At 44.8% G+C, this 13,432-nt stretch overlaps 1 protein-coding gene across 1 annotated transcript; it reads right to left on the bottom strand.

Moving 5' to 3' along the window:
- Positions 1 to 2,592: 2,592 nt before the first annotated feature.
- LOC113756132 lies at positions 2,593 to 8,106 on the bottom strand. Its single transcript, XM_027299925.1, has one exon. It carries the CDS (start codon positions 8,104 to 8,106, stop codon positions 2,593 to 2,595), a length of 5,514 nt encoding a protein of 1,837 aa, XP_027155726.1.
- Positions 8,107 to 13,432: the final 5,326 nt, after the last annotated feature.

Genomic DNA, 13,432 nt, shown 5'->3' with positions numbered 1-13,432 from the left:
TTTAGGGTTGTGAACTTGATATAAAAGCTGGAAAAAGAAGCGCAGCCAAGGGGGCTTTTTTGGTGACGGCTGGGGAAGGTTTTCTGGGAGAGCAAGAAACCAAACGAGAGTTGAGGGTTGAGAGCAAAAGTGACGGCCAAAAAGAAAACCAGCAAGAGGTTGACGGCGGGGAGAGCTAGAAGGAAAACAGAGAGGAGAGTTCCGTGGCTAAGAAAGAGAGAAAGATAGCTAGAGGGGTGACGGGGGATAAAAAGGAAGAGGAAAACTAGGGGGCACCGGAGTGACAGCTGAAGAAGGCCAGGGAAAAGAAAAGTCTGTGGGCGGCTAGGAAAAAACAAGAACCGAGGGATTCGGCTTTGAGAGGTAGAGGGAGGCTGCTGCGGCAAAAGGAAAAAACAGAACAGAAAAGAGGGGAAGAGCGAAGGAGCTCCGCGAGAGAAAAAGACAGAAGGGAAGATAGGGGACGGCCGAGAGGAAAAAAAGAAACAGAGAGAAGGAGAGTGAGCTGAGGAGCGACCAAGCTGACGGCCGAGGGAGATAACAGTGAGGATAGCTGAGGAAAATCAGAAGAAAAGAGGACTTTGAGAGAGTAAATAGGAGAGGCGGCGAAGGAAGGAAAGCTGCAGTAGCCATTGAAGTCGAGATTCACCACTGCCACCATTTCAGCCCTCCATCGCCACCAGCAGATCTTCACCGAAGGTATTTCAGTCACAAACTCATGGCAAGTTTGGATTTTTTCTGTCGTTAATGCTTGATGCATGGTCGATGAACGCATGGACAATAGTTTGAGGGTCCTCGGTGGTGTTTTTATGATGAATTTGAGATACTTTTGGTTTGGGATCTATAGCTGATGGTTGTGAGAAGTGAGCCTTTGATCTGTTTTGTCTCATCGTAAGATGTTTTCTTTTGGTTCTGCCTGATTTCTGTAAGCAACAAAAGGTTAAAGAATATGTGGGTTTTTGGCTAAAAATAATGGTTTTGGTTCTGGTCATATGAACGTGAATGCATGGGTCAAGTTGCGAAGCTCATAGTGGTTTTTCGTTGCAGCAATGGCATATGATGCATTGTTTACTTACCAGAAACTTCCTGTTTGCTTGAATTCTCGGTTGGATAGTCATTGGAATGTTTGATGACCCCCTTTGTTTGGGTTTAAATTTCCTTGGGTTGAACATTGTGTATGGAGTCTGCTGCAATAAACTTGAAGGCTGTCGGCTCATTGCCGCAGCCTTTCTTTTGCTTTCGGATGCTGAAATTGCAGTAGTTTGATCACCTTGTTGTTTGTGTAATTGGATGTTTGATTTTCAGTAGTAAAACATTTAAGTTGTGCATCCTTGCTAGCTTGAGATTCGTTGGCATGATATATGTGATCAGTAAAAAAGGGAAAACCTCCGCGCGAAGACATGCATGCTCATCCGCAAGCTTCCTTCTTTTCGCACCTCTGCTGCGTTTTTTATTATTTGGGCTTTGTACTTGTGAATTTAATGGAGCAGGGTAGATACAAATGTGTATGTAAATGCTCAAGATGGCCGTTTTGTTACTGGCTGGATGTCTAGTGCACATTTTATCATATTTAAATGGATTGTGTTTGTGCTTTTGATCAAAAATGCTGCTTTGCTGTAGCAGAAATTTTCTGGAATTGCCTATCCTCCTGCTAAGTCGTTTAGCTTATTTGGATTTTGAGTTTGGTGATTTTGTTGTTAAGGTCAAGGAGGTGATGTTTGTTTAAGATTCTAGCTGTGTTTGGATGGAAAAGTTGCATTAGAATGAACACAAGAATGGCTGGAAACATGGCTGGAATTAGCAGAATGCATGAGCTTCTTCATGTCTATTTGCGTGATGTCCTCCTGTGTCTTGGCTGGGTTGGATGTCCAAGTTATGTTTTTGTGTTGTTTAGTTTAAAGGTTTGGATGTTAGATCAAGGAAGCTTTGGTTAAGGCATGTGATTAAATCTGAAGTTGGTGTTTGCCAATGAAACAAAAAATGCAGCAGTCTTGTTTGTTTCTTTATTGCAGAAAGCCTGCTACGTGACTGCATGAAACTTGCATGAAAAATTCCCTTTTCCCTTGCTGTTGGACAACTTAAATGTTTGGCTTCAATTCTGCAACAAGAGTATGTGTTTCATTTAGTCGATAGTTTGAAGCTTTGGTATTTGCTGAACTCGCTTGTATGGTGAAATGGATAGAAAGTCGCGGCTGAAAATTGCAGCAAAGCTTCTGTTTTTCCAGATTTGCATGATATCTTTTCTAAGTTTTTTTCCTTGTTTGGCTTGCGGTTTTAGGTAGCTGTTGTTTAGAGCAAAGCTTTGATATTTGGTTGAAAAGGTTGTTTGTTAAAAATGGTGTTTTGAGGCTGAAATCCGCAACTGAGAAATGAGAGTTGCGGCTGTGTTCTTTGGATTGCAGAAAGTCCCAGCAGATACTTTTTTTTTTTTTTTTTTTTTTTGCTACTTGAAACGTTATTGCTCATTTTTATGAACTTGTTGTGCTCGCTACATTGCTACTTTCTACCGTGGTTTACACTTTTTTTTTTTATTAAGAAACAACCAAAGAACAAGGAGCTAAAGCACAAAAACAAAAAGCCAACGAGCAAAACCTATCTTCGAAGCGAGAAACGGAAATTGGGAACCTGCTCCCTATCTAAAACAAAGAGGGACCTAGACAAGCGTGGAAGAGAAGACAAAGTGGGATAATCCAAGTGCCCGCTGCAAGCAACGCCCACAGCAGCCAGAGAGTCAACAACCGTATTCGCCTCCCAGAAACAGTGGGAGAGACGAACCCCCAACGGCAAAATTGCTCGAATCGCTCTAATCAGCGGCCGTACCGCCCACGGAATCGAAAAACTCCCTGCCACCACACGAACCAAAACCTGCGAGTCAGACTCAACTTGGACCATGGAGAAACCCATCTGCTGGCACAGTTGGAGTCCATGAAGCATTGCATACGCCTCCGCCTGCAAAGAGTCCACCAGCGGTAACTTGGCCGCAAACGCTCCAAGGAACGATCCATCGGACCGTCGGAGAATCCCACCAATACCACTAGCACCGGCCGTAGATGAGGAGGACCCGTCAGTATTAAGCTTGACAAACCCATTCTGCGGGAATTCCCAACTAACCAAACTAGAACTTAAGGGGCGCTGGATCCCCGAGATGACGGACACAAGTCCCCCAAATTCAGGCGGAAGTGAACGCCCAGGAAACTTGACAGAACAAATAAGCCAAAGCTCATGAGATATAGAGTAGCACAAGGTTTGGACAGACCACTTAATGCCATCGAAGCGCCATTTATTCGAAGCCTTCCACAAAAACCAAAGAATGATCAATGACAAAATCCTGTACAACCACCGAATCGACATCTTACTCACAGGTTGAGACCACCAGGTCATACATCTAGTCCGATAGCCGCAAGAAGCCATCAGAATCCCCAACCGACACTCAAAAAATGACCAGACAGCCTGGGCCACCAGGCAGGAGGAAAACAAATGATCAGCCGTCTCTTGAGCAGCCAAGCACAACGGGCACTGGGAGGGCCCCGCAAACCGGCACCGAGTACGTAACACATCATCCAAAGGCAACCTACCGGAAAACAAACGCCATGCAAAACAAGAAACCTTAAGTGGAATGGAGGAATCCCACAGCGACTGGAAGACCAGAGACTTCACTCCAGCCCGACGGACCAGCTGGTAAGCCGAGGCCGTGGAGAAAGAGCCCGAGGATGCCAACTGCCAACAGGGCTGATCTGGCAGATCCCCAAACCACATAAAAGTCTCCCCCATCACCTCCAAAATCTCCGTATGAAGGAAAGACGAGAGACGAACCCAGTCCCAACTCCTCTGAACACAAAAGTCACTAACCTTCTGGTCGGAAGAAAGGTCTGGAAACCGCCAGCCAAGGGGGCCCAAACCACTCCAATTATCCCACCAGAAATAACAATCTCCCAGAGAAACGTCCCAACGGATCTGTAATTCCATCTGCTCACGAACTTGGAACAACCGCCGACAGATCGCCGAACGCGACGGACCAACCACTACCTGATTAGGATGACCTCCCCGAAGGTACAAACTAGACATAAACCTCGCCCACAGAGAGTCCTGTTGACGAAAGCGCCACCACAATTTACAAGAGAAGGCCTTAGAAATAGACTGCAAAGATCTAACCCCTAGGCCCCCCTCCTCCACAGGGAAACACACCTTAGACCAACCACACCAGTGAAAATGGTTATCCCCCCAAAAAAACTGCGCAAACATCCTCTCAATCTCCCAAATTGCCCCTCGAGTGGGCTCCAAGACTGCAAGCAAGTGAACTGGAATGGACGTAAGCACATGCCGAATAAGAATCAGCCGCGCCCCCATGGAGAGCCACCGATTCTGCCAGGACAGCAAACGAGCCTGAACTTTATCTATGATCCCAGCAAACAAGGACTTAGATCGCCGACCCTCATACAAGGGGCACCCCAAATACGTGATAGGCAAAGACTTACGAGCAAAACCCGTTTCCTCCGCAACCCTCCGACTGCGAAGACCAGAAACCTTCTTAGAGAGTAAACAACAACTCTTCGAGGCATTAACCAGCTGACCAGACACTCGCTGATAATCAGTTAAAACACCCATGACCTTCCGCACCGAAGCCCGCCCCCCATTGCAAAAGACTATAACGTCGTCCGCATACCCCAGATGCACAGGGGGGGACCCTCCCGAAGGAACCGAATAAGGGATGAAACCACTAGAGAGCGGAAGAGACTCCAGACCGCGGGACAGGAACTCCGCCATAATGATGAAAAGCGCTGGAGACAGCGGATCACCCTGCCGCAAACCCCTAGTGGACCTGAAAAACCCGACCGGACCACCATTGATCAACACTGAAAAATGACAGGAGGAAACCAAACGCCAAACCATGTCCAACCAAACCTCACCAAACCCGAATTTCCGCATAACAGATAGCAGAAACATCCACGATACCCTGTCATAGGCCTTGGCCATGTCCAGTTTCAAAACCACATTAGAACCCCGGGCCTTTCTCCCAATCCTAGAAATCATCTCCTGAGCAAGCAGAATGTTATCAGAAATGGCCCTTCCCTTAACAAAACCACTTTGCTGAGGGGAAATGAGTCGGGGTAGAACTTTTTCCAGCCGAGCCGCAAGAATCTTGGAAATAATCTTGTTCGAGAAATTACAGAGACTAATCGGCCTAAAATCGGCAAAGGTCTTAGGGGCCGACTGTTTAGGAATCAAGGCCAACAAAGTGGCCGAAATTCCACACGGGAGATCAGCACCAACAAAGAAATCCGCGACTGCATCTGAGAGGTCCCCTCCTATAATATCCCAGCAAGCCTGATAAAAGGACCCTGGGAACCCGTCCGGGCCTGAGCAACTGTCCCTATCCAAAGAGAAGACCGCCCCTCGAACCTCCTCAGCAGTAGGAAGCCGTTCCAAATCCAGATTATCATCCTCCGACAAAATTGTCGGGATTCGAGACAATTCATCCCCCGTCACCTGATCCAGTGGCCCCTGGGTAAACAAGTCAGAGAAGAAAGTCTCCGCCATCGCATGAATAGAACCTACATCATCAGTCCACGCACCAGAGGAAGTCTGAAGCCGATGAATACGAACCTTCACCCTGCGTTGACGCACATAAGAGTGAAAAAACTTAGAATTGGCATCTCCCTCCTTCAGCCAACGTAACCTCGATTTCTGTCGCCAGAAGATGGCCTGACGCAACAAAGCTTCCTTCAAGACCGACGAAGCCTGCACCAGCCGCAAGTCCACCTCCGGGGATGGTCGGGCCGCCGCCTCAGCCTCCAACTGAGCAACCTCCTCCTCGGCCTGTTTTACGGCATCGAACACGTTACCGAAAACATTTTTGTTCCAAACAGTCAAAGCCGCCTTAACCGCCTTCAACTTATGCAAGAAGCGTCGCATCGGTCGGCCAGTGCTACCAGAGAGCCAGGCCTCCTGAACAACGCCCTTAAAACTAGCATGCCGAAGCCAAACATCTTGGAACCGGAAGCTCCTCGGAGATGACGAGCTTGAAATCAAGTAAGAAACCAGCAACGGAGAATGATCAGAAGCAGTGCGCGCCAAGTGATGAACCGAAGGCACCACACCACTACCCAACCAGCCGCGATCAACCAGGACTCGATCCAACCGCTTCCAGACCCGCGCCCTACCCTGACGATTATTACACCACGTAAACTGGTTCCCAGAGAATCCCACATCTGTTAAGTCCAAATCCTGAATGAAAGCATGGAAGTCCTCCGACTCAGCCCTGCGAAAAGGCCGACCTCCTCTCTTCTCCTCCGCATACAAGATTACATTAAAGTCACCATGAAAGAGAAGAGGAAGACCCAACACCTGCAAAGCACGTAAGTCCGCCCAAAGCTCGCGGCGGTCACTGACGGAGCAGGCCGCATGCACAAAGACCCCAACCACCTCAGTACGCAGCTGAGAGTGCGTCACGCGGAGGGCCAAAAACTGAGAAGATTGACCCACAATAGAGCAAGAAAATTCACTAGAGTGAAAAACAACAAGGCGGCCATCATTGGTAGGACAACAACCATCAAAGCCCAGCCTCTGGCGAATCCAATCAAAACGAGAAGCATCCATTTTGGGTTCACAGACCCCCAACAAGGAAAATTTATGCAATAGACGCAACTTACGTAAACGAGCTATAGTGATGGAGTTATCTAAACCCCGAACATTCCAAAACAATGACTTAAACATCACGTAAAGGAAAAGAAGAAGATTGAGGGGGAGACCTGGCGGGGCCGCGACCACCCCAGGCTGTCTCTGTTTCAAGGCCCCACGCCGGCGTTTAAGCACCTCCATGGCCGCCAAGGGAGGAGCAGCTTTGCGTGGAGAAAGATTCAATTCTAATATTGCAACCTGCTCCTGCTGCATACGCACCGACGAAGCGATGTCGACATCAACCGCCTCCGCAGCCACCTTGTCAGCAAGGTCATCAATGATCGCCTCCGCAGCCGAGGCAATAGCGTCTTCCACCAGCTGCTCCACCACTGCACCAGGCTCCTGCTGCCCTGCGGTAACAAGCAGCGGCAAAGGGACCGCTGCCTCCTCCACCCCATCCTGGTGTTCGTCATCCGAAGCCTGCATCCCCAGAAGGGCCGAGACTCCCTGCCCATCCCCCGCAGACGGGGAGGCTGCCGCCACTGCAGCAGCCTGGGCACTCGACCCAGGCCCAAGATCCACCCCCGACACTCTGTGCTTCTCGCCCACCAGCGCAGGCGTAACCAATTCCCCCGTCGCCGCTACCTTCTCACCCGCCACAGCCGCAGCCGGCGGCCGTCCCTTGCGTCGTCCCTGAGGCTGCGCCTCCACAGTGGGCCGAGCCTGGGCCTTCAACTCCGGATGAAGCATTACGCAGTCATCCCTTCTATGCCCCTGTCGAAAGCACCCAGAACAGTAGGCCGGTAGATGCTCAATATCAAGATTCTGCCAGAACCCCTCCTGTCCGCCATTCCCAATCCAAACCCGGGACACTAACGGCTTCAGGAGATCAACCTCTACGCAAACCCTAGCCACGCTGGGACGGGACAAGGCTGCGGTAGCAGCATCAACATAGAGCGGCACTCCCAACGTAGCAACAATCTGAAACAAACACTCTCGATTGAAAAGGTGAATGGGAAGTTTGGGCAAAGACACCCACACCGGAACCACAGACGGCTCCCGGTCCACATGAAACGAAGGCGTCCACTTGAACAGCTTCATTGGCCGCCCCTGAACATACCAGACCCCACGAAGCCATAAACGATGGTAATCCCTGTCATCTGCAACCCTGATGAGAATGTGACGGGGATCGAGCAGCCCAACAGAGACAGGCTGCTTGAGATCCAGCGTGACGAAAAATTTACGAACCAGCTCCAGCGACGGGCGACCCCGAGCAAACTTCCCAACCAGCGCATATCGAAAGGGGTCGGACAGCTTGTGTATCACCTCCTGGGAAAAGATCAAAGCAGGCTCTCCACGGTGTGCGGAGGCCGTCGCCTGAACCGAGAAGGCTGGCGGACTCGTGAACAGATCCGAAAAGGACTGCGGGATCTTCGCAGGTAGAGGCTGCCCCCCAACACCCGGGTGGGGGGCCTCCGAGGAAGCCATGCAAACCCGAAAAAAACCCTAGCAAGGAGACTAGAGAAGAGAGAATAGCAAACCTAATTCGGCCTAACAGATACTTCAATCTTCTTGTTGCAGACACATTTCGTAGCATTTGCATGCTTATGCATGAATAATTTCTGAAAAATTACACTTTGGCCCCCTAAGTCTCTCTTTGTTTCACCATGACCCAACCAATTGGATAATTTCATCAGTTTGATCCTTCGCAGCTTTGATTTTTGCAACTTCATTGCTTGTTTACTTTAATTAATTACCATATTTTGTTTAATTTACACTAATTCACGATTTTAAGGGCTTTATGACCAAGTAGGTTTGTGTTTGCATATTTCCTTTGATTTTTTTAGTTTAAAATGGTGCCTTGACCTGTTTATTGTTTTGAAGCTATTTTCGCTTCATTTAGGATCTCAATTCAAGGGAGGTACACTCTATCCCTTATTTTGACCTTATTTGACCATATGTGATCCAACGTGCTAAGTGAGAATTGCATGTCTACTTTGCTTTCCTTGCTTTTCCTTAATTCATTTATTTCATTTGCTTTTGCTTTTATTAAGTCATTTATGGGGTATGTGTACACCTCTTGGCTTGTAATAGATAGGGCTTGGAGAGCATTTTGTCCATTTTCCCCTTCCCCTTTTGATTTAGTTAGCAAATGTGATAGGTTCATTAGATTGATTGCTTGCTTTTGTTGCTACGTGTTAATTTGCTTTATTAGACTCTTACATTTAGTCGAGCATGCTAAGTGTTATATGCTACGTGTTTATAGGTGATTGGCATGTCTACTTGCTTTCTATAGTCATAAATGAATGTAATGGATGAATGCACGTCACCACACTAGTCCAACGCTAGTTTTGGCTCTTTGTCCCGTTTTCCACTAGTCCAACGCTAGTAGGAATTCATAGATATGGGCTAGTCCAACGCTAGACCCTTAGGGATTTCCCTCGCTAGTTCATACTTGCATGTTTCACTACATTTCATGCATTTTTCTTAGTTTTCTAGCATCTGGCATGATCCTTCAATCCTTTCCCCTTCATTTTAGGTTTTTGCATCCTCATGCTAGTTATAGGGTACATTTGCTTGAGAGTCCCCTTTTGGTAAGGGAAACGAGCGAGTGTGGCTATAAAATAGCCTTAGCACGCTAGTTCTTCCTTCTAATCAAAGGGAAAATTAAAGTCGTGAAATTAGGAGTCATTCCCGTACCCGACTTGATGCATACCCCTAGGTTCATGCACTCTCATTCTTATCATATCACTTTCTCACTCTTTTATCCACATTTTCTCACAACTTATATTTTTCTCAATCCACATGCCATGTTTGCACATTTTTTCTTTTATCGTTTATTTTCTACCTCACAAATTGCACCCAATTGCACTTATATGTATCTACTATCATATTTTCATCCATTTGCACACAAACACCTTTATTTTCTCAATTTGCATACATGCATTTGTCTTACATTCGCACACATGCACGTTTTCTTACATTTTCACACTTGCACTCATATTTGAATCTTCATTTGCATCATTCGCGACCTCTATGAGGACTTTCCTTATTGGTCACCACAACTTATGTGGTTGGGACCAAAAAGCCTCGTAAGAGACATTTTAGATTTAGGATTGCATTTCTCTTTCATATCCATTTAGTCATATCCAACATGCAACGCATATTTTGGGTAGAAGAATTAGGAAACGTGGGGCTAAATCACGCAACTAGCTTTGGCTAGGGTAAGGGAGTGCCTTAGGCTTTGCCTTTGCCTTCTCCCTTATCAAATGTGACCCCCGATCCCTTTTTTTGGTTACGTAGATCTAAAAGTTCTTAAAAAGGGGTTTGTTTACTTTGCTTTCCAAAAAATTCATTTTTGGGTGACTTGGTACACCTTAACTCTATACCAAGTGGCGACTCCATTTTCCATGCAAAAAATCCTTTTTGAACTCTGTTTGGCCAAATCGTCGCATTTTCAAGTCCCACGGCCTTTTATTTTCATTTTCACACACATTCACATACATATTCCACACACTACTTTCACACCATTTCAAAAAGTGGGGCGCGACACTGCCTATTCCAAATCTCTTCACCTCAAGCTTTCTTTCTCCCTTGTTGCAAGTTTCTCCGAAGTAAATCAAGAGTTCTTGTGGATTTCTCTCCAAATCAAGCAAAAACCAAAAGGAAATTTGAAGTTTCTCCTCTCATTTCCCCACTCTCTAGTTCGGCCAAAAAGGGGAAAGAAATGAAGGCTAGTGGCTGCTATTAGGAAGATAAATACTAGAAGGCATCTTGGTCAAATATGGTTTGGATGATCAACACTTGTCACTTACCTATTTCTTCTCTCTTTGTTGTGTTTTTTTTTCTTTTCTTTCCTCTCTTTTTCCTTTTAAAATTCGGCTAGCACCTCTCAAAATAAGAGAGGAATGTTTTAAAACAAAAAATGAAGGAATTAAAGAAAGAAAGGTCTTGGTCAAGTAAGGGTTTTGACCGGTGTCAAGTGATACAGTTCGGTTCAAGCTTGTTTCCTTGTTTCTCTTGTGTTTCTAACTTATGTCTCACTAATGTACTCGTAGCACTTTTAATCACATAATTCCTCTTACCTAAAACCCCTTTTATCCACCAAATTTAGTGCACACACCTCACCAATTAATCACACTACCACTATGCACCATAATTCCTAGCATGCACCATTCCTTTTGAAAAATCATAACTTGATTTTCGCAAGTCCAAAAATCATAAATCTTATACCGTTAGAAAATAGATTCAAAAGACTGCAACTCTCTAGAAGATAGTTTCATAAAATTCATCCCATAAATTAGTCAAATCTCAGCCTCAATTCACTGCCCAACTAAGTGCAATGACTTGTCTAGTTGAATTGGTTGAAGGAAGGGAGAATGAAGTGTCAAAGGGAGTTTTCACATTTAAATCTTGTTCTATACCTTCTTACCATTTAGCTAACAATATTCCATTGCTTCTTTGTCCAATTGCTGGTTCAAAACAAGCTGTAACTTATTTCATTTTTGTAGGTTGTAAAGCTGTCCGAAATTTTCCAGCATTGATTAAAGGAGTACAACCAGATTATATGCTTGTTCCAGCCAAGTTTGATGTTCCAAAACCAGCAGCAGTCCACGACTTTTTCAGTTTCCATTCATCCATGGTTTCCGACCAATCGATGCTCTTAAGTTCTTCGTTGCCATCGTTTCCTTGTTTACATAAAGATGCGATTGCTGACTCCATCATATTGCTACCACCGAAAGTTGAGTTTTATGCCTCTTTGGAGTTCGTGCGCATCAAGAGGTTATCCAAACACCATGCCACTAGGATTGTGATCATTCACGTGCTTCCATCATTATTGCAATTTAAGCGGTCCGACGATTTGAGGACAAATCTATTTAAGAGGAGGGGAATGATACGAATCCTAGGAGGTGTTCATGCCCTATTTCTAGATCCAACAAAGATTCATTGGGGGCCAATGAATAGGGTCAAAAACAAGGAATTCTTGCTGCAAATCCAATGTTCAAATTTCTTGAGAGAACTGAGTTCAAGTCTATTAGTTTACTACTTTGCATCTTTAATTGCTCAAGTCATTAGTTGGTTAAGTATCTGACTTTATGACTTGATTATGAGTTGTGTGATTAGCTCATGTGGAGCATAGGATTAATTTGGTCACTAGTTTGTTATTCATGTGATCCTTGATTAGTTAGTAGATCCATTAGCTAGTCTTTAGCTTAAGTATTCGGCAGCCTCAAGAGATAAGGGCCGTGGGTTTCCAAGTTGTTTGCAAAGCCTTGTTAGTTTCCTTATTCTAATTAGGTTAGGAGTTGAGTCTTGTAAGCCTATAAATAGGCATCAATTGTCATTAATAGGGGGACACTTTTATGAATTAAAAATTGAGAGTTTTCTCTTGGCTTCTTTGAAGCGACTTTGAATACCTTAGAGTTGGTCTCGAGGATTCAAACCGGCTTATCAATTCAAGACTGTGACAGCCCCACCTTCCCCTAAGGCGAACCAAAGGGGTTAGCGGACTGCCTGTGTGAGAACCCGTAACTTTTCCATTTTCTAGGTTTTATTATCTTTCTAGGTTTTCTTATCTTCAATGGCTTGTTTTCTGCACTTTCTGTATCCGGAAATTTTTCTAGATAATTTTTATGAGTAAATATAGTTTTTAGATGATTTTTCTAGTATCGAATAGTTTTTGAGAAATTAAGAGCGTATACCGGACGTGGGACCCACTAGTGCGAAAAGTTCGGAAAAAATCGGCCAACTAGGTTAAGTTTCGGATACTGGGTTTAATTTACCGGGTGTTAAGAGATAATTAGAGGAAGCTATTTGGATTGATGTGAGAGGGAACAAAGTGATAGACTTGCATTAAATAAGTGACAAGTGTCACCATTTGATTGGAGGAACTTGTAAGACCACTATTCATTTTCTTACCATTGACCAAATAAATCAAAAATTCACCAAAAATTCCTCATTTTTGTCTTCCTCTTGGCCGAACCTCTTCCTACAAGAAAAGAAAGAAAAGCTTCCAAGTTTCTTGCCCAATCTCACAAACTAACCGTTTCATCTTGAATTCCTTCCATAAAACCTCTTCAATTAGTGTTAGTGAGTTGATTTGTGGAGTTATTTGGCAAGCTAAGAGGACCTATTGCTCTCTCTCTCTTGTTTCTAAGGTGAGTTGTGAAGAACCACCCTCCTCCCTTAATTGATGCTTAAATCATGATTAGTGGTAGTATGAGATGCAATATTATGGATTATTTCTTGATTTGTGGTTGAAGTGATGAAGTTTTATAATTTTTGGGGATTTTTCTGTTTTAATATAAGCATGATTGTGTGGCTATCTATGATGATTGGAAATGGTATATAATGACTCTAGGAGGTGGAAAAAGTGATTAATTGCAACCAATTTCTGTTTTGGAAGAAATTTCAGAAAATTAGGTTTTGTGAAGGAACATTCTGTCCGAATTTTTAGCTCCTATTTATAGGCCGAATTGGCCTTGGCTTAAAACATGAAAGTTGTAGGGAATGACATTTTAGAGGTACATACAAAATTTCAGGTCAATCGGAGTAGCGTAGAGTGAGAAAATTCGAAATTACTATTGCTGTTCTGGTTTTACCCGAATGTAAGAATTGCGCCTGTAATTGGTTGTTTTGGCTGGAATTGCTTCCGAATTGGTTGTTGAGGCCTTCTGATGAAATTTATCCCTGTTTCTTAGATTTCAGCTGGTTTTGGAATTTCTAGATTTGGACTTGGAGAGCCCGAGTTATGATGTTTCCGCTAGAATGCGTTCTGTGAATCTGTTTTTGTGATTCTGGTATAGTATCTTGC

Source organism: Coffea eugenioides, unplaced genomic scaffold (assembly GCF_003713205.1).
Source record: "Coffea eugenioides isolate CCC68of unplaced genomic scaffold, Ceug_1.0 ScVebR1_200;HRSCAF=821, whole genome shotgun sequence".
Lineage (NCBI taxonomy): Eukaryota > Viridiplantae > Streptophyta > Magnoliopsida > Gentianales > Rubiaceae > Coffea > Coffea eugenioides.
This window is presented reverse-complemented; position numbering and strand designations above follow the sequence as displayed.

Coding starts and splice junctions, on each gene's coding strand:
- LOC113756132 (XM_027299925.1), bottom strand. CDS start 8,106: ATGGCTTCCTCGGAGGCCCCCCACCCGGGTGTTGGGGGGCAGCCTCTA.